Consider the following 22178-nt stretch of genomic DNA (forward strand, 5'->3'; position numbering starts at 1 on the left):
AGTTTCAGGACCTTGGTCATAACTCCGACAGTTCAGGCAGGCAGTTCATCATGCTTGGGCTGCCTTAAGGAATATTGAAAATGCACAAAGCCAGTAAAGTGGAGCTGCTGCGTGCAGGCCTGGAGACAACAGCATGGAAACCGGCCTCTGAGCACGTGAGGAAGTGTGCATGAAAGTGTCAGCAGATTAGGGTGGGAGTCACGCCTTTCTGGTAAGAGAGCCATGGTTGCCCCATTTATTTTAATATTCTTATAATAGAGCTGTGAGGTCTCCTGCCTATGTCTGGACAAGCTGGGAGCCTTTTCCTTTCCTGATGAAGGCTATAATTCTCTGTTCTCTGCGTTAGCTCATCTTACTTGGGAAAAACCAGTTATAAACTAGTACAACTTTCATGTTATACTGACGTCATTCCCTTGGTTACCAGATTCAAATGAGCAAAATTTAATGCACAGACAAGTATCATAGCAGAACAGACTTTACCATCTTTGGGAGATGAAAACAGTTCTCCCAGACTGGAGTTTGAACATATTCCCTGTCTCCCTTTTCTGTTCCACCATCCTGTCCTAATATCAACTCTTACCTACGCAGCCTTCCATATTCTTTCCAGAAGTCTCTTGGAAATTTAGTTTCCTATAGTCTCCTTAGTTGTCCAACTATATGATGTGGCATAATTAGCATCATTTAAGTTAATAGTAAATATGATCATGCCTTTTCTACCTTTTTTCCCCACCCATCTTTTCTTCTTCTCCCTTCCTCTCAGATATTGCTGACCCAGGAAGTAGCTTGGTGAGGAGGGAGAAGGCACCACGTGGAGGGTGTGGGGTGTGTGTGCATGTGAAGTGGGTTGTCCTTAGCAGCAGCAGCTGTGGTGTTCAAGAGATGAGGGCAGCAAGAGCAGGGCGCAAAGGTAGAAGGTCGAGGAGGTGAGCTCAAAACTTAAAGGGTAGCTAAACATGGGTTACATTGAGCAAGTAAATAAATGTTTAACAGATAATAGGAGCTAGGTTTCTCATCCTGACGCGGGAATTTATAAACATGGCAAGGGAGAAGGCTAGCAAAAGCCATGAGGAGTAGAATGGGAAGGATCAGTGTAAACAAACACACAGACACAGAAATTGTGTGTGTGTGTATTCATTTATTTCCTAGCTTTGTCCACTAAAAAGACTTAGAAATAATGAATACCCACTAGCAGTGAGCATAGGGGGTGTCTAAATCTTAGTTTCTAAATACCTTTACCACTATAAGGAACCAATTTATCTTGGAAAAAAATGGCTGATTCTTGGGATGAGGCCCAAGAAAGAACAAGATGAGCCTGGAGTATCTTCTTAGGCCAAAAAATATGGAAGTGCTCACAAAATAATGGGCTTGGATCAGGAGGGCATTTGTCCCACTGACCAAATCAGGGACAACTTTGAGGACAAACTGAGCATCAAAATAGATGAGAGAATTAGATCACAGCCCACTGGATAAAGTAGATCCATCCTGATATAAATAAATAACACAGAAGGAAAAGCTCTTCCTTAGAGTATCCTACCAACTAGTAAATGCAAAAGGCTCGTGGGAAATGGATATTCACCATTAGGCAACCAACAGTGTGGTAGTTGATACAGGCAGGAGTCTGCAGTGGATGAGAAGGCTCATGAGCGAATGTTGGTGGGTAACATAATACCCAGTTGTAAAATACTATCCAAACACAAAGGGAGAAATGGTTTCCTTTTGGTAGAGAAAACAGACAGATGCCACCTTGACCAGGTGATCAAGATTTCACATGCCCAGTGACAAGAGAGGACAGCGTAGCATCATTATGGTAACCGCCTTCCCATCGGAATGTGCAGCGTGAGAAAGCAGAGTACAGATCCAGACTGAGTCACTGTCTTAAATTCGTTCAGGCTGCTGTAAGAAAATGCCATAGATGGTGGTTTATAAACAATAGAAATTTATTTCTTACTGTCCTGGAGACTTGCAAATCGAAGGTCAAGGTTGCCAGCAGATTCAGTGTCTGCTAAGGGCCTGCTTCCTCATAGATAGTCTGCTCATTGTAACCTGGCATGGCAAAACGGGGAGGGTCTCTGTGGGGCCTCTTTCAGAAGGACACAAATCCCGTTGGTGACTTAATCTGTCCCCATGACCTAATTGGCCACGAGAGGCCCTATCTGTAAACTAAGTCTCACATTGGGCATTAGGTTTTGATACATAGATTTTTTGGATGACATAAACATTTAGACCACTCACCATCCTGTAGAGTGAATGTAAAAGACAGAAAACAATGTGAAATTTCCAAATTGAAAAGAGCTCATGCTCTAGGCATGTTACAACTAAAAGCAACCTGTGTTCCTGATGGAAATCTGGATCAGAAAGAAAAAAAAGAAATGTTACTGGGATAGTTTGAAATTCAAATTGAGTCTGTGAATTGGGCAGTACTGTTGTGTCCATGTTGACTTCCAGGTGGAGAGGGTTACATGGTGGTATAGACGGGAGGGAGTGACCTTGCTTTGAACAGGTACCAACGGTTGTATTTTGGGATAACAGAGTGTCGTGTCAGAAATAGATGCCGGAGGGATGGCTGGTCGGCTGGCTAGACCGACTCACGCACGTATCCAGATAGAGGGAAGAAGGGGAGAGAGAAAGAAGAGGGTGAAGGCGAATAGGAGAGACCGTAGTAGTTAGGGAGCCCCCGTGGAGGCAGGCAGACGTTCCTTGTAGTGTTCTTATAAACAGTATATTTGAAACTTGTTTCTTCAAACCACCTCCAAAAATGATCTTAAAAATATTTATATCTATTTTTTTTTTTTTTTGCTTTGTTCATTAGACGAGATCACAGCTAGTTTTCGTCGCTTTGGCCCTTTGATTGTAGATTGGCCTCATAAAGCAGAGAGCAAATCCTATTTTCCTCCTAAAGGTAATTCTCAACATTCATTATACTTATACAGTTTTTTCTTATATTGTTTATTGTTTAACCTTTGCATAAATGTTTACATTCACTGAAAAAATTTTGGTTGTTAAACTTACTTTCCTTAATGCATTTTTCAAATTTCTACTTTTGTTTCAAGATACTATCAAAATGAACTGTACGTTGATATTTTCAGACTTCTGGTATTCTAATTACTAAGTTTTAATTTTTTGTGTGTGTGTCTATTTTTCTATTCCTTTTCCTTTCTTTTGGCTTTAGTTTATGCATCCTTTCCCCTGAAGAATTACTGATAAAGAAGAAAACATACAAGCCTTCTTTTTCATTTTTCTTAGGCTATGCGTTCCTGCTATTTCAAGATGAAAGCTCTGTTCAGGCTCTCATTGATGCATGCATTGAAGAAGACGGAAAACTCTACCTGTGTGTGTCAAGCCCCACTATCAAGGATAAGCCAGTAAGCGCAGTCTAGCATGAAATAGTCTCTTGTTTTTGCCTCCATTCATCTGTTCTATTTGAAAAACATTTTGATGTGTCTGGTGTATTTAATTGATACATGTGTAAGCGGAATCTAAATACAAATGTCTTCTGGTTGTTAAGATCCTAGCATTGACATTCTGTATATTTGTGCACAACTTTTTGACATTGAGTTTATGGTTAGTTGAAATATAATTGGTGAACTGTTACTTTTACTTCATGTGATAATGCATTTGATAAAGTAGTTGAATTTCCTCTGATGAATGGAATTCAAATCACAAATATATGTATGTCTTTCCATCTCCTTCCTCACTTTGATCAAGATTTTACCCAATGCGATTTTTAACTTTTCACGTGAGGTACTTTCCAGAAGTAGAATGAATTATGTGTATACATGTACAGGTACATTCCATACTATTTCTCCTTTTTGGAAAAGTTTTCTTTATCATAAAATTCAATTTTTAGCAAGAGTAGAATCTGGCAAATCAACAATTTATGATTACTCAGTCAGCACCTAATGAATGGTGGGTATAGTGTAGAATGGGGTTCATGAGTGGTCCCAGCTGAAGCAGTAATTTATGGAGCCTCTTTTAGTATCTTGGGTTGTCTAGGTCAAGAATCCTCATCAAAGAGTTCCTGTGATCTGGACTCATTTACTTGACTTGTTTATGTTCCCTGTCAACCCCCCCTAGTATTTGAGTTTAGGGTCTCTGGTCTTGGACTTTGTTGGTGTATGTATTTCCTGATCAACTCATAGCCTTTGGTGTGGGCATTTGTAACAGTGAACAAGTGCAGACATTTTTAATGAGATGCATGATTCTTGATTGAGCTTAGTAGGCACACTGATGTGTTTATCATAAAATCGTCTGTTGCAAATATCATCAATATTTTTACTTTGAAAGCCTTTTTGAAATAGTGCAGGACGTTTGTTACTCTCAAGGTAGTTTGCATTTCCTGGAGATATACTGATTGAACACACAATCATAGCACTATATACTAATTGACGTTGGATACCATGCTAAATTTAAATCATACAGATATTGGGGGAGGGGAGGCTAGAGGCCCAAGTGTGCTGAAAAACAGCTATTTATAATTACTTTACAGATAGTTAAGAACATGTTAAGTGATTTGGTATATAACAAGCAATTAAATTGAACTTTCCACTAATGAGATGAAGGGTTGGGATACACTATTTTTAAATCTTCTAGTTTTATAGCTTTATTGATTTGTAATGACATCGGTTATTGCTTTTAAAAATAAAATACTTTGTTATAATTTCAAACTTTTCCCCTCCATCAATTGCCTATGTTGAGAATGACACATTTTGGTTTGTATACTCCCCAGGTACAGATTCGGCCTTGGAATCTCAGTGACAGTGACTTTGTGATGGATGGTTCCCAGCCGCTTGACCCACGAAAAACTATATTTGTTGGTGGTGTTCCTCGGCCATTACGAGCTGGTATGATCAAACAAAAGTCCCTCTATCCTTTAGCATAAGAAAAATTTGCAGGCTAAATTCTCTGTAAGCATTTGAGTTTATGTCAGAGAGTGAGAGAGTTCTAGAATCAAAGTGTCTAGGTTTGAATTGTTGTGCTCTATTCCCAGTTAATAGTTGAGTGACCTTGGACAAATGATATAATTTCTCCAATTCTCCGTGTCCTCATCTGTCAAATGATGTAAAAAATGAGATATTTCATAGAGTTGTTTTGAGGATTAAATGTAATAACCAATGAAAAATACTTAGTGTAGAGCCCCTTAATGCTCTCATCACTGTCTGAAAAAAAATTCAAGAATCGATCGTGTAGTAAGATGTTCAGTGTTTGTTTCCCGTGTCCTCATTGTTCAACAGCCATTTACCAAGCTCTGAAATATGTTCAAATATGGCTGTTCAACAGCCATTTACCAAGTTCTCAACACATTTTTTTTAGACACACTAACTTCAAGTAATTTAAAGTTTAATAGTATAAATGCGATAAAGAACATAAACAAGAATACCATTTCAGGATTATAACATTTTATAGAGAAGAAGATACGCTCATTACTTGAAGTTTTTTTTTTCTTAATAATAGACTGTGGGAAAAGTAATAGTTTAATTGGAAATAAGCTACGAAAGCCCCCAAAGAATCTACCAGTTAGTTTTGTAGTGTTCAAATGATTATTTACAGCAACCAATACTGTACATCCCGATTTAAGTAGTAAATCCATGGTGGTAAGACGACCTAGAGCAGACATACCTGGGTGCCCAGGCCAGCACTGTCATGTAACAATCTGTGACCCTGGACAGATTGATCAGCCTCTGTGCCTGATCAATCAATTTTCTTGAGAGGAAATTGCTACCTAGTTCAGAGGTTGTCGTGAAGATTAAAAGAAAACTTTGGAGGTCCTTGTCCAGTGAATCATCTTGCCAGGGAAATCAGTTCATTACTCTCGTCTCCTCCCCTTTGAACACGGGTTGAACTAAAGCAGACAATATCCCGGACACCTGCAGAAACGTGGTGGCTTCTTGAGCCCCCGGGAAGGGGCTCGGCTCCTCTATCTTTGCCACTAATTCTGTGTCATTTTCATTGAGAAAAACTGAAAACAAATATGCAGGAGGGAATCCAGTTTGTGAGAGCCCAACTCCCAAGTGGCAAAAAGGAATTGGAGAATTCTTCAGAATTCTGAAGATTCTGGCAAAGAGAAGCAGATTCCTGACGAGGCCAGAAACAGTGGTTTAGGAAGAGCAAAGACAAAAGCAGTCCTCTGCAACCTGATCACCCAGATGAAGAAAAGAACTTTCTTATTCATGTTTGAATAATGTCTCCTCTTTGTTCTAGCATTCTAGAGTGTACATTTGGATAAATGTATTTGTTCCAATTAGCTTTGTTGAATAGGCAATTAATTTTAAAAAGGAGGCTTATATTTAGCTGTTCAAAAGTCATCATGCAGTTGGAGAAATTGTAAGGTTAATTATGGTTCCTTGCTTAGTATTCAATATAATGTAGTATTTGGCTTCTTTTACAAAATTAAGCTGCTTTTTCTTGCTATAATCAAATCATTGCATTGTGTTCTAATGATAAATTTGCCATATTTAAGATTTGCTTTGATGTTTTTGTTGCTGCCATTTTTATTGGCAATTGAATATTGGAATGGTGCACATTTTATTTTTTTTTTATTTGCTTTAAAAAGCAGAGTTCCGTTTTTGCACATTGAAAACATTCAGTATTTGACCAGGCACGGTGGCTTACACCTCCAATCATAGCACTTGGGGATGTCCCTGCATGTGGATTGCCTGAGACCAGCCTGAGGAAGAGCAAGATCCTGTCTGTACTAAAAATAGAAAAAATAGCCAGGCATTGTGGTGGGCACATGTAGTTCCAGCTACTCAGGAGGCTGAGGCAAGGGGATTGCTTGAGCCCAGGAGTTTGAGTTTGCTGTGAACTATGACACCATGACACTCTACCAAGGGTGACAAAGTGAGACTCTGTCTCAAAAAAAAAAAAAAGAATTAGTATTAATTAACATTAACCTGTACTCTTTTTCAGAAAAAAGGCCAAAGATGTAATGTTAAAAAAATTTGGAGGATATCTTTTCTTTGGAAAAATTTAAGGATAATTGGGTCTTAAGGGTTTAAACAGTTGGTAATATAAACTTTTATAACAACAATAACATAAAGATAAAATACATAGAATCAGAAAGGAGGATTCCATACACTACATAAAAGGAGAAGAAATTTTCTAAGACGTATGTGTTACTCAGTATTATAAAATGTTATCCTTTATGCTTATACTTTTAAAGTTGGAAGTAAATAAAACGTGAAAGGCAAAGCAGGCCATAAACTTAGAGCTATGTCTAAAGTCCTTAGAGCTGCCATTATATTTTCCAAGATAATCAGTGATACGACTGAAGAGTTGGGTATAATATTACTTGTTAACTAATATTCTTGCTTCCTAATCACACTATTTACTGACAGCCTGTTGTCAAAATTAGCCATGTTTTAACAGACAAGTTTTTCTGAAATTCATTTGTAATAAATGCTTATTTTTACAATTAAAAGAAAAATGAGAGCATTGTAAAAAACCTAGCAAAGCCCTTGCCCATAGTTAAAAAAATTAAAGATTAACACAGAGGATAACTGATTATAATAATAAATTTGATTTTAGTAATTATTATAGTGATGTGAGCTCTGAGTACAAATGAATTGCCTTTGATGAAACCATTGTCAACCAGATGAATTTTCCTTATTTCAAATGCCCTCTCTGCTCCTTTCTTGTTTAGTGGAGCTTGCAATGATAATGGATCGGCTGTATGGAGGTGTGTGCTATGCTGGTATTGATACTGACCCTGAGCTAAAATACCCAAAAGGAGCTGGGCGAGTCGCATTCTCTAATCAGCAGAGTTACATAGCTGCTATCAGCGCCCGCTTTGTTCAGCTGCAGCACGGAGAGATAGATAAACGGGTAAGTCTTAGACGACATGTTTGCAAATTCCAGAAATAGTCCTCTAACTGTGTCATTACCAATATTAGAATGGGGCATTTTACACAACGGTAAGTTGACAGCTCACAGGCTATAGGGTCATTCAGATACATGCTGTATGATACATTTGTGAATTTCTTATGAATTTCTTTAATTTCTTTTTGAGCAGCCTAACCAGAATGCTATAATTAGTTTACTTGAGTTATTTTAATCTTTCCTAAATTATCACTTCCATCCATTCATTCAGTCATTTAATAAATTTAGATATTTATATCTGGTACATATAAATATTAATATATATCAGGTATGTATCAATATTTATACCTGCTATAACATAGTACAAAGGATTTCCTGAATGTCCTTGAGATCTCCCGATCTATTTTTTTTTTAATTTGGTACATAATGACGACATTAGGAAGCCATATTTCTCAGTGAATTATATTCACAGATTTCTTAGCTTTGTGTTTCATGCATTCAACAAACATTTCCATGCCCAGGACAAGAAGTCCCTGTCTTCATAAATTTGTTCTAGCAGATAGAACTGTATCTTATACTAGCCCTACTCAAAGTGAACTGACTGCCAGATTGTTACTAGTTTGTGGTAAGATAGAAATTTACACCAGAATGTGCCTCAGCTACGTTACCAAAAACAGTGTTTAGTTCAGCTGACAGATTTTTTTTTTCATGGAAGAACCTTTTTGATGAAGGAAGCAATATGTAAATGTATATTGTGGTATAAATTTAGTGCCTTATTCCATGGCACACTGGCACTTTTCATTAGCACTGACTTTGACATCCAACACTCTGAGACATTGTACTCAAAACAGTCTTTACTGATTGATTTCATTGTGCTGTTCTCAATTGGGGATGTGGAAAAGATCAAGTTTATACATGTATATTCTACTTCATCTATATCCTATATCACGTCATCTATATTCTACTTGAGTGGCAGTGAAAAATGTAAGATAATGGTAGTCTTCCTACAATACTGTGAATATATTAAAGAGAAGGGTATGTGTTCTACTATAAACATGGGAAAAGAGACAAGATTGGTTGCAGTGTAAGTTAACATGCCTACTTGTTTTTATGCATTCTAACATGTCTACATCTCACAGCTTCCCAACATAAATTTCAGAGTTGTGGGTTAGTCATTAGAAATTCAGACTGACTGTGTTCCTCGGCAGGGAAATCTTTCGCTCAGCATTCTTGCTCTGTGGATATTCTGTCATGGACTGGCCTAGGAGGGCCTAGGCCTGTACTCTCCCTGTTCCTTCTCGACTCCATGTCGCTCTTCTGTTAGCGGCTAACCTTTCTCAGGATTCTCTGTTAGCATCAGATGGCACCAGTCAATGGTGAAAGCCCTGTGTAAGGGAGTTTCGGCCACTACTTTCTCCAATACTAAAAATAACCACCTTTTTTCTAGCTGGTGAATTAACAGCCAGGTGATTTTTAATGCTTGAGAGGTTCAAATGACAGGCTGGTGAATTGAACTCTGGAATAGACCCCGTTTTATCAATTTCCCTCTGGCTTTCAGACTCAGGTAAACCATTCTTACTGCCAAAGAATAAAGCAAGGTTTTAGACTGGGTACCATGGCTGCATCTTGTTTCTCAACAGAGTTCCAGGTTTGCGATTATCGCTCAAGATGTGTGCAGTATAAATAGAAACCACGAACCAGGCTTTGCGACGACTCAGAAGTCCATGACGCAGAATCAGGCATCTTCCTGCTGATTTGAATATTGAACTAGTGTTTTGTGGAACTTGGATCCTCTTAGTTGGTTTTGTTTAAATGTATCATTCCCCATCTGGCAAAAATCCAGCTACACTAGTTAGTTTGTATCTGTGAAAAATTTCCTGTGTCTTCAGGCTCACAACTTTCTAAACAGTCAAATTCACTTTATGGTTTCTGGTGAAGTCCTTTCTTTTTCCTTCAAAGAGTACTTATTTAATAAGACAAAGATGTAAAATGATAGATGTAAAAGCCTCAGAAGGTTCTTAAAGAAGACCTCTCTTCAGTAAATGAATTCTTAGTTCTTCCATCTTGGGCACCTGGGAACAGATTCACTCACAGCATGGCTGGAATATACACATATGGTAAGTGTTACTTGGTCTCCTCACGGACAAATGTAAACTCCCTTCTTTTATTTTTGATTGCAGGTGGAAGTTAAGCCATATGTCTTGGATGATCAGCTGTGTGATGAATGTCAGGGGGCCCGTTGCGGGGGAAAATTTGCTCCGTTTTTCTGTGCTAATGTTACCTGTCTGCAGTATTACTGTGAATATTGCTGGGCTGCTATCCATTCTCGTGCTGGCAGGGAGTTCCACAAGCCCCTGGTGAAGGAAGGCGGTGACCGCCCTCGGCATATTTCATTCCGCTGGAACTAAAGGGTAACCACAGTGCTCATTTTCAGGCCTCAGAATAAGTGCACTCTTCTGTTAATTCTGACCCCTTCCTCAACCTCTTCACGCTGGCATGTCCTTTTGTAGCCGTCTGTAACTTAACAATAGTATAATGAAAAGAATGACCTATAATATAGGCGTTTTGTAGATTCTGTGTCACTGCAAAAGATATGTATGAACTCCTTTTTCATATTGCCATCGTGTTGCATAGAAGTTTCATTCTCTTGTTTTGCTAGAGACCAAGAGGATCCAGACTTCGTGCAACATTTTATTAGAGGAGAGAGAGAAATATTAAAAGAGAAATGAAACAATAGAGTATTTTGGGTTTTTAATTAAATTATTGTTAATAATATAACATATAAGAATACTTTTATTAAAATAACCATGCAACAATAACACTATCAGTCTATCTGACACAGTTTTTTCCCCCAGGGAAGTGCTTTTGCCTTTTCCTTTCTTTTCTTCCATCTTTTTTGTCTCCTTTTTCCATCCCCTTTTTATTCCTTTAACAGCAAGGGAGGAAGTTAACCATTTTTAACAGGAAAGAGCATGTTAAAGCAAACAAATGCATGAGCAAGGTTGAGCAGCATTATAATTAATTTTAAGGGTTTTGAGGCTGAAGACAATTTCATTATCCCTCAATGTTACTACCACATGAGAAAAAACAGTAAAGTATGCAGAGCTAGGTTTATTTTCTTTTCAGCAATTAAAAAACTTCAGAATGTAAAAATTGGGTAAACTTACTACTGAGGGGAGTGCACTTACTTATTTAACTTACTTATCTGGTCACAGCCCCCGGGAAACCTACCAAAGCTAGAATCAGAGACAACTGGTGGGAAAACCAGCATTTCCTCTCTTGAAGAATAAATGTAAAACTTTTATTTTTGATGTTATATGTAACCTCTATATCCAAATTTACTAATACTCACCAGGTGTCAGCCTTTGCTCTCCATTTTGACGTTAAAAAACAACAAAGCGGTCCTAGAGATCCCTCAAGGATATCTTTTTTGATTTTGTGTTACAGAATACTTGTAGCCAAAACTGGAAGACAAAACCAAGATACAAATTGGCTGCTGATTGGCTTACTTTTAGATTTAAAGTTACTTTGGGTATCCTGTAATTTAGTTGTAACATAGAAAATGAAAAAAAAAAGTTTAAAAAAGTTAAGTAGTTGCAAAGTGTTTTGCACTGTCGAATTAAGTAACTGTGTAAATCTGTGCAAAGGTACGTATGTTTATCTTACTCTTCCTATAAAATAAAATAACATTACAGTTTCAGAATTTAGCATGGGACATAGTCAGTGTTTGAAGTGCCAACTTCATTAAGTAATGCATGCTTTATTATAAATACAATTCTAGCTTTGAAAGGCATTATTTGTTGAACAGTATGCTTCAGGGGTAAATTTAAAATAGTCTCTTGAAGCCCTAGTCATGGAAGTAACTTTTATTTTAATTGACATTCTCTTATTAAATGCCCTATCCATCATTAAAAGGATTATCATCAGTGGGCAAAACGTTAAGTAATTAAGAAAAAAAAAAATTGAATGGCAATCTTGCTAGTTGTGCTACCTAACAGTACCATCTTGGATCTTTCAAAACCAAAGACGTGCCCCAGCACTGCTGTGGAACCACCTGGCTGATGACCCCTACTGGTGATCTTTAGGAAAAGCAATCCTTTATTTTTAATGCAGGCTTTAATGAATTGTACCTGTTAAGTTCCAAAGGTCAAAATGGAGGCATTTGCTGTCTAAGAGTCAGACGTAGAAAGGGAGCTGCTTTTAAAGAATTCCCTGCAAATATTGGAAGCAGTCATGCGAATGGAGGGTGCTCTTGTGTAGCTGGTCAGGGACTTTTTTTCTTTTCTCCTGAACTACATAATTCTAATTGGAATGTTCATTTGCCTCTTCTTTTTCTTTTAAATGCTTGTAGGTGGCTTGGGGTGTGCTATTGTGCTGTTCCTACTCAGTAAACAGGTGTGATGAGTTAACAAGAAATAACACTGTTTGAGAACTTAGCTTTGAATAATAATTTTTCCCTTTGTACATGACCTGCTGAATTTCGGTACAGTGTTTTTGTAGCTAACTTATTTTGTCATGCACATAATGTATATTTGTTATGCACTACTTTTGTATATCTTGTTTTTCCAACAGTGAACATTTTTAGGCACACTTTTCACTGACGGGATATCTCTTTATGCAATACCTCAATTTTTCATATTGCAAAGAGTAGCTTTTTGTACTTTTATTACTGAGAGATCTTCATATACTTCATTTTTTAATATAAATAATTTTAATAAATTTTATTTTCTTATATTCTGCTTTTTATACATTTCAGTGCTCTGCATACATTTTAAATTATGAATGTTGTGCACTGGCAATGCTATTTTAGAGTCTGCAGAGAAGAGAAAGCATGTTGCTTAAACATCCTTCCCCAGCACCAGCTATTGGTGTACCTATAATTTAAGAAATAGTCTATGTAAAGTCACAAATTAATGAAAGAAAATTCGCATGAAAATGACAGATAACACTGTAGTTCCTTAAAAAGAATTAAATGCATAAGCATAGGGTAGAAATTTAAAATAACAAAATTATCTACAGCTTCTTACTAAGTTTTTAAAATTATTCATAAAACGCAGACATTTTTGGTGAATGTTTAGCCATTTTTAATATTAATAAATTGATGTTAAGTGTTTGATTCAGAATGTCTGCTCTTTTAAATTATATATAAGAAAAAATAGCCTGCCGCGGGACAGGTGTGTAATGTTAGTATGCATGGCTAATGTAAGAAATTGTTATTCTACTAATATTTACTTGTGATTGTGTGACAAGCGTGTTTACAGATTATTTGGTTACACTTCGATTTACAGGGCATAAACAATGATTATCTATTACTCTGAACTTTATTGATTACATGTCCTTCAGATTACATGGGATTGTATTTGGGAGTTACCATGTAACTCAAACATAATTAACATGTAATTAGTTTACAGATTTTGGGGTGTCACTTCAGTTCACCAAGCATGTAGTCCTAGCGCACTAGCATGGCACCAGCCATGTACTTACAATGTAGTTACAGAGTAATTACATGGTTATTTTTGCAATGTAAAATAAAGTGTTTCTGATTATTTTCTATGTAAAGGAACCCTCTCCTTTCCCTTTCTGGTCCCCATGCTTTGGTATAATATATATACTTCTCCATACACAGACCTCTGCAGAATGCAAATAAAACTTGCAGTGAATGAATTTAGCATTTTATGAGAGTGCTGTTGGAAAGACTTGATAATTCACCCCTTTTGTTTTGAAGAGTTGAATCTTCTGTTAAAAGGTGATTTAAAACTTGAATGTGATGAATTGTGGCAAGTTAACTTCAAGTTATGTGCAATACTTATTTCAAACTTTTGAAAGATCTTTGCAGTGTAATTCTTTGTTTTTAATTGCAGACATTTAAAAATGTCATTTTCTACTGTTAAGAGTAATCCTCTTTCTTGCTGGTGTTTCTAAAGAAAAGAATCAGAAATCAATCTTTCTACTAATGTAAATTTGAGATTATTTTTAAAAATGGAATAAAAGAGGTTTTGGTCATTTGCTTTATTTTATTATCTTATTTTAAAGCTACTGTGATTGATAGCATTGTAAGAATCGGGACAATATTGTATTCAACTGTTTTATTTTTTATATTTTTAAAATTTAAAGTATAATTAGTTTTTATAATTTTCATCAGATTTTTGTTATATTTTTTGGAAGTGAAACTTTTAGCAAGTGGGTGTCTAGTTTTTACTAATCCCTAATTTTTTTTCCAGTGTATTGCTCATATTATCAGAAGGAAAAGTTATTTAAGTATGTCAGTTAATTGTACTACTTGGCTGAATTTCCATATAGTTTTTACTGTGTATGGGGAGGTTGTAGTATTTATTATAGCATTTTAAATAAGGGTAATTCATTTTTTATTAAAGTCATTTTCACGTTAAGTTCCTATTTTTGTATGTTCTACTCTTAAGTTATATAACACAGTTCCTTTTTTAAAAGAGTTCATTTGTTGAAGTGCTAGTGGAAAATTAATGTTATTAAATAGTTTGCAAATGACTATTTATACCAGTATGCATATAATTTTTAAATATTTGTAATGTGAGATGTTGAATGAATAAAACTTTTAACTCAGATTTCTTTTAATACACTTATTTCTTTTCAATGTAAGTAGACGATGCTTCCATGATTTTAATATTTAAAAATATTAGGAGTATACTACTGAGCCAAGGCAGAACAAACCAACATGAAAACATGTTCCATCATATGAGTGCTTGTGGCACATGAGCCTTGTTGTGCAAGCCTGTAGATGTCAGTGGGTTGCTGTGTCTTTGGCCTGCACAGGTAGTTCACCTGCTGCCCCGCAGAGCTCTATTTATTGGCAGCCTTCAATGTGCACACAGTGTGTCAGCCCAGGATCTAAGCATTTGGTCACCAGTTTAAGGCCACATGTCCAATAAAGGTAAAGAACCAATGTTTATTTAATGAAGACAGTTTGTGGGAGGCGTAGTTTTGGGTCTTTGTCAATGAAGAGCCTTGATTTATGGCCACTCTACAAAAGGACTTGAGAACAAGTCTCTTGACTCAACTCCCAGTTCTTCCCTAGATCCCAGGATCATAGGGATATGACCTCTGGGATTCTGATCTCCATAGCATGTCAATTGGAAAAAAAAAAAAATATATATATATATATATAGATAGATAGATAGATAGATAGATATATGTAAATATATAATTATATATAATTATATATTTACATATATATATATTTTTTTGAGACAGAGTCTCACTATGTCGCCCTCAGTAGTGTGCTGTGGCCTCACAGCTCATAGCAATCTCAAACTGTCTTGGGCCTAAGTGATTCTCTTGCCTCAGCCTCCCAAGCAGCTGGGACTACAGGTGCCTGCCACCTGTACCCCTGGCTATTTTTTTGTTGCAGTTGTTTATTTGGCCCGGGCTGGGTTTGAACCTGCCACCTTCAGTGTATGTGGCTGGCGCCATAACCACTGTGCTCTGGCGCCAAGCCAATCAATTGAAAATAGTAACAAGGCTAGGAGCAGTGACTCACACCTATAATCCCAGCACTTTGGGAGGTTGTGATTAGAAGATCTCGTGAGGCCAGGAGTTTGAGACCAGCCTGGGCAACACAGACCCCATCTTTAAAAAAAATTTTTTTTTTTAAAGAAAATATTATCTTTGATTTCACCCATTAATCGTGTGGACTATCAAATACTGTAACGTATTAATATCCATATTTTAATCTTATCTTTTCAAACATTGATTAAAGGATTTATTATAACCAAATATCCTGTTTTTGTCAAATTTAATGTCTTTCTTACCTGGAGTGTAGTATTTTCAAAACTAGAAGTAACAGTTCTTGTCCTGAGACAATGGACTGTGATATCCTGTGCTTCTAAGTGGTCTTTCCCCCCAGGCAACTCTTTCAACTACAGGGATTTCTGAGGGTAGAGTGTGGGGTTGACAATGCTTAGGATCCCCCAAGAGTATCAAGTCACAGAAGTTTTGGCTGGAGAACTTCCCCTTCTTATCTGGCAATACCCAAACCTTAAGAGTTCAGTGAAGGGCCCTGAGGAAGCCCCAGGGACACTGGAGATGTGGGTGGTATTTGGTTACCACCTATATCATATCCCTAGGCATTCTGGGATGGTTTCAGCATTTTAAGAGAGAAAAAAATAACCTGAGTATATTCAGCTTATTTTAGGAAATATTTATTTTAGGCAAATGAGACTACATAGATCAACTATACGTGTTACAACAATTCTACCTTGACATATGTAATATGTAGGTGCGGTACTTTGGGCATGTTAAACCATAGAAGGGTGAGTCTGGGAAAGACGTGAAGGGCTCCCTGGGCTGTTATTTCCTTATTTACCTAAGCCCCCTGAACAAGGAAAATTCTCGGGCGGTGCCTGTGGCTCAAAGGAGTAGGGCGCCAGCCCCATGTACCAAAGGTGGCAGGTTCACACCCAGCCCCAGCCAAAAACTGCAAAAAAAAAAAAAAGAAAAAGAAAATTCTCTAACCCATCCTTAACAGTCGAGTTATTTCATAACCTCTTTTGGCAATGGATTTGTGTCCACCCCTAGTTCGGAGACAAAATAGGTGATATTTTAGTGATTTTTTTTTTTTTTTTTAAGATTGAGAAATATTCAGCGTCTTACAAAAAATCATGGGGAAAGCAAATTTCTGATTTCAAAGATGAAGGAATATTAAAGATATCCATGAAGTGAGTTAAAAACATTTAAGGGGTAATTATTTTCTGACGTGTGTAATGACAGAACAATAAAGAAGAAACTTTAATGTTTATTCACCAAATGGTGATCTTCAGAGGGGTAGGATAGTTCTTTCTGTGAGAAAACAATGATGACAAAGAAAGTTTTATCATTAAATCAGCTTCAAAAATGCGGTACCCTATTTCTTGGAAAAGTCAAAATAATGCATGTTAGGTTATTGAAGCTCTGGGAAGTTCTGCAGTAAAGAGACCTATTTGCTTTGTTGAAAGTGTCCTCTGCCGCCACTTTGTTTATGACAGACTTGGTGTACAGGTAACCTAGAATCCCACGGTGCATACTTGGGGATATGCCAACCAGAACATTTTAGTATTTTTATTGGGGCCAAGAAGCCTTAAAAACCTCAATTTGTTTTTGAGGTCCATATGTGTGCCCTGTAAAGGGGCTTGGACCTGTCACGTCCAGAGCTGTTCCCATTGTCCACACTTACTTTAAGTTCTAGGTTCTTGCCCCAGCTTGTAACCTCTGTTCTATTTCCAACACATCTTCTTAACTCCCTCCCCCTTCTACTCGCATCCCAAGAAGGGAAAAGAGAAGCCAGCTCTGCACAGTCTGGCGCTCTTTGCTGTGCTGTTCCCTGGCTCACCACAGCCTGTTTCTCAGGAGTATCACAAATGTTGCTTCAGACAAGCAGCCTGTACTTTAAATCTGCCCTTCCAGGTATCTGCCTTTCTGATCATTCATACCATTTCCACCTTTAAAATTTTCTTTTGCAATCCGTCCCTTACCATCCCCCAAACCCCTTCTCTAGAAAAGAGGACATTTGCATGAAATAAACTCTAAGAATCCAGAAAGTGAACATTCGTGCCCCACAAGGTACAACAGTAGCCATTCAGTCTTTCTTATTAGAGAACATTTGGTTTGGGGATCCTTTGAGTTTTCTCAGGATATTTGAAGTTCTAATCTTTCTCTAGTCAAATTGGTGTCATTGTTGGCTGTCTGAAAGAAGTGTCTTACTGTGATTCAGCATGGTGACCAGAGTTGGAAAAGTACAGTTTGTCTCAAGGAAGTTAAAAATGAACAGCAGTGTCCAAATCCAGAATGTGAGCAAACCACCGGTGTTTTGTATTGCATATAATCTGATTACGTGTCAGTGAAAAACTGCCTGTGGGAAGATGCGGGGTGGAGGATGGTGAATCAGTGACTACAAATACCAGAAGCTAAGCTTGAGCTTTCTTTATCCTTTTCATTGGAGTTCTATTTCAGGAAGCAGAGCTTTGATACCTTAAAAATGTCAATGCGATCAAGCAAATGTCACCATTTTAAAGAGATTATTTTCGACTCTTCTTCCTCCATGCCATATCAAAAGAGAGAAAAAGAAAAGAACCAAATATACCCAGTACTGACTCCCCAGAACCCACTAAAGGCAATAGGGCATTTAAAATTGTTCTGAAATAAGTTACCCAGAAAGAGCTGGGAAGGGTGCCGGTAATACAAATCTGTGTAGCTCAGTAGAAGGTTTTAGGTAGGGTTAAATAAAGACCCAAAGCCTCATTTGGGGGAAAGGAGGAAAAAGTGATGTGGCCTCTGTGTGCTTAACTGTTGGTGGAAGGTTTGATTCCAAAGACCTGCAGCGAGGGGGTGAAGATTGGGGGTGGGGGGGTGGGAATGTGAAACGGCCTTATTTATGGGATGACTCTTGGCACTTCTGAGTCTGCAATGACTGATTTGGTATGAAACTGGAAACTAGTAATTGATGGTTAGCTGTTATATATCAGGGACTTACATACATTAGGGAAGGTTAACACCCCCATGAGGTATTGAATAGACTATAGAACCGTCTCATGGTGAAGGTGGGTGACTTGGCCAAGGCCACACATGCAGGACATGGTGAAGCCTAGATCCCAATTCTCACCCACCAAATCCAAATTCCTTCCCCTGCAAACCATGATGGATTAGCAAAGGACAGGATCAGGATTGAAAAAAAAAAGAAAAGTTGGATTTCATTTTTAAGACAAAAGTTGTATTCCTAAACCTAATCTGGGTGTAAGTGTCATACGGTGGCTCATGCCTATAATCCTAGCACTCTGAGAGGCTGAGATGGAAAGATCCCTCAGACTCAGGAGTTCGAGACCAGCCTGAGCAAGAGAGAGACCCGGTCTCTACTAAAAATAGAAAAATGAGCAGGGCATGGTGGCAGATGCCTACAGTCCCAGCTCCTCGGGAGGCTGAGGCAAGAGGATTGTTCAAAACAGGAGTTTGAGATTGCTATGAGCTATGACGCCATGGCACCTTACCCAGGGCAACAGAGTGAAACAGGAAATGCTGTTTCAAAAATAAGTTTTCCTCAAAATTTTATTTTTTCCCCTTGCATTGATTAAAAACTCACCAAGAAGTTGTACTGAGAGGATTCACATCATTTAATGAAGCCATTTAAAAATCATTTACTCTTCATTTTGACAAAGATAGCTTTAATAATAATATAGCTACTTTTTGTTGTAGTTATGTCATCCCCCAAATTGTCAGGGTACTAGGAAGTGGCCCAACCAATCAAAATCACATAGATGCCAAAAAAAAGGATATCTAGTTAGCCAAATGGGTGAATGAATAGGTAGGTGGGTGAATAGGTGACACACAGAGAGGGAGGGAGATGTGGACGCATATCTACATCAGATTTTTTTTTAGACTCAAAGAAACTTCCCTTCAAGTAGAAAGGGTTTTACTTCTTTCTATAGAACTATAAAGGAATAGCACGTATACGCACATACAGATACGCATATAGAAAAGCAAGCCTCTTCTCATGCCTCTCATCTTTTGACATTCTGCACAGCCTCTGTAATCTCACAAAAATAATCCTGAAATTCAAAGGAATGGGGGAAAGACTTTCTTACTGACGTGTCCTTGTGAATTTTAAGACAGCACTTGAACATTTTGCTTTTGGACTGGGATGTCAGAAGCATGCAAATACATTTCTGCAGATTTTATATATATATTCGTACACATAACGAGAAGACACTTTTGTCAATTTTAGAGCACTGGAGTTCTGGAACACACAGCTCGGATCCTTGCCGCAGCCTGAACAGCTGTTGTTGAACAGATGTGATGCGTGGAGCTTGGAAGTGCTGATTTACTGTAGAATGTTTGAACCAGATTTGCAGAAAAATGTCCTTGTGAGGGAGATGTTAAGACCATGGCGAAATGGCCACTAGCAACTTCCTTTTTCTTTGCCAAATTCAAGTCTAACAAAGATCAAACGTTATCTAAAACATGATCCTAAAAAGGATGCCAGTGGGGACTTAAGTTTTAGTCCCATAAGTCTCTTATTAGGTCAGACTTAGAGGCCTTCCCTTGTGGCGGTGAGGTGAGAGGGCTGGTTAAGGTAGAGTAGTTGGTGGCTCAGCCTGTAATCCCAGCACTCTGGGAGACTGAGGTGAGTGGACTGCCTGAGTTCATAGGTTTGAGAAGAGCCTGAGCCAGAGCAAGACCTCATCTCTAGTAATAGCTGGGCATAGTGGCAGGTGCCTGTAGTCCCAGATGTTTGGGACACTGAGGCAAGAGAATTGCTTAAGCCCAAGAGTTTGAGGTTGCTGTGAGCTGTGGTGCCACAGCACTCTATGGGGGGGGTGTGACAAAGTGAGACTCTGTCTTAAAAAAAAAGAGAGAGAGTAGGGAGAATGGGGAGAAGAGAAGGCAAGTGGAATTTGATTACCAAATGCAATTGTGTGCAGTTGTGTGCCTAAAAGCTAACATCTCCCTATGCACACATGACCCATAATGGGACATAAAGTCTTTCACACTCCTGATGACAATCGTGACAGTCTCATCTCTCTCCCTGAGGGAGGCGACTGTGCAGTGATACAGTTGTCACCCATGGGAGGGTGGGGGGGCTGCGTAGTCCTTCCCTTGAATTCCATATAAAGAGTGAAGTTTAACAGTCTTTGGAAGTTGGGATCCCCAATCTGGCTCTGACAGTAGTTAGAGTAGAGCTGTGTCTAGCACGGTGTAAGTACTCAGTCAATGTTAACTCTTATTATTATCTCAATCAGCGTTGCTGTTGCTATTATCTACCCACTTACAAGTGCTGGGTGGGAGGCAGGGTCTCCGCTTCAGTGCAGGTAGGAACCTAGCCATGCCCCTCACCCACATTTGCTTCCTCTTGTGGATTCTCTGGTTCCCATCTCATCCAGCCTGCTACAGTTGCCATGGTGACCAAGAAGGTGCCGAGACTCCAAGGTCACGTGCTGCTACTGCTGTGCCCAGCTCTTGCTAGCTCTCTTTATTTTTATTTATTTATTTATTTTTTTTTTTTGCAGTTTATGGCCGGGGCTGGGTTTGAACCCATCACCTCCGGTGCCCTACTCCTTGAGCCACAGGCGCCACCCGCTGTCTCTCTCTATCTTAGGGGCAGGATTCCTCCCATGGTGGGGGTCACACCCTGTAGCAGAGGGTGTTGAGTTTGTGCGACCAGGTCAGACACAAACTATGGATGGGTTGTATCCTGGCACTGGTTTTCTGGAAACTTGGATGAGCCAAAATCTTTCTCTAATTTAGGGAAAGAAGCAGGAAGGGGAAGAAAGGTCTAGAAATTAGGCCTTATGTCCCTCAGCCAACAGATCAACGATATGGCCACTAGCAACTTCCTTTTCCTTTGCCAAATTCAAGTCTAACGAAGATCAAACGTTATCTAAAACATGATCCTAAAAAGCACTTGTAAGTGGGTAGATAATAGCAACAGCAACGCTGATTGAGATAATAATAAGAGTTAACATTGACTGAGTACTTACACCGTGCTAGACACAGCTCTAACTACTGTCAGAGCCAGATTGGGGACCCTAACTTCCAAAGACTGTTAAACTTCACTCTTTATATGGAATTCAAGGGAAGGACTACCCAGCCCCCCCACCCTCCCATGGGTGACAACTGTATCACTGCAAAGTTGCCTCCCTCAGGGAGAGAGATGAGATTGTCACGATTGTCATCAGGAGTGTGAAAGACTTTATGTCTTTAAGGAAATATGATTTTTAACTCCTCCATTATTTCCCCTTTGCCAAGTGGGGATGGGGAAATACACAGCAGATGATAGGTGAAGGTGGGCCCAGGCACCATGTATGATAGTAGAACCCACCAGGGTTTGGGAGTTGGGCAAAGTTGGGCTCAAACACCAAGGCCAAGGGTCATTATGATTAGGGATGTGGCTCTGAGGTGTCTGTCCCTGCACCACCAGTAACCTTGGCCACATTAGGCCACCTCTGAGAACTGATTTTCTTATGCATCAGAAGGGGCAAATAGCCTCTCCATTTTGGGGGTAGAGGTAAGGATTAAGGGAATCAAGAACAAAGCATTTACACCATAAACATTAGGGGCTCCCATTATCAATATTACTGTCCCAGATCTGGCGATTGTTGGCCATAAGTATCTTGGAAGCGTCCTTCATATCTTGGAGATAATATTTACCCCATCCACCCCTGAAGCCAGGATGGAACGGAAATCTGGCTTTTCCCTGTCCTCCAGCAGCTCCCATTCCTGGAAATAAAGTCTGCATGTCTCCCAGCATCCCTAAGGCTTCCCAGGACCTGGCCCTCCTCCCCACCTCCCTCCTATCCCTCTTTCTCCGTGGTGCTCTCCAACTACTCTGCTCTGCGTGGGCCTCTCTTTGTTCTTGTGATGCA

The 22178-nt window shown here is 38.7% G+C and overlaps 1 protein-coding gene and 1 pseudogene across 6 annotated transcripts in view; both read left to right on the plus strand.

The window, feature by feature from the left end:
* Nucleotides 1-14396, plus strand: part of CPEB4 (cytoplasmic polyadenylation element binding protein 4) — a 75133-nt gene extending 60737 nt beyond the window's left edge. For all 6 annotated transcript variants that reach the window (XM_053566601.1, XM_053566603.1, XM_053566604.1 and 3 more), the window contains 5 exons: nucleotides 2810-2899; nucleotides 3244-3362; nucleotides 4727-4841; nucleotides 7640-7821; nucleotides 9996-14396. In XM_053566601.1, the coding sequence (XP_053422576.1) occupies nucleotides 2810-2899; nucleotides 3244-3362; nucleotides 4727-4841; nucleotides 7640-7821; nucleotides 9996-10223 (734 nt within the window). In that variant the 3' untranslated portion in view covers nucleotides 10224-14396. The remainder of the gene's footprint in view (nucleotides 1-2809; nucleotides 2900-3243; nucleotides 3363-4726; nucleotides 4842-7639; nucleotides 7822-9995) is intronic.
* LOC128569216 (PCNA-associated factor-like) lies at nucleotides 5842-6175 on the plus strand (annotated as a pseudogene).
* Nucleotides 14397-22178: the final 7782 nt, after the last annotated feature.

The sequence above is a fragment of the Nycticebus coucang genome, chromosome 17 (genome assembly GCF_027406575.1).
Source record: "Nycticebus coucang isolate mNycCou1 chromosome 17, mNycCou1.pri, whole genome shotgun sequence".
Lineage (NCBI taxonomy): Eukaryota > Metazoa > Chordata > Mammalia > Primates > Lorisidae > Nycticebus > Nycticebus coucang.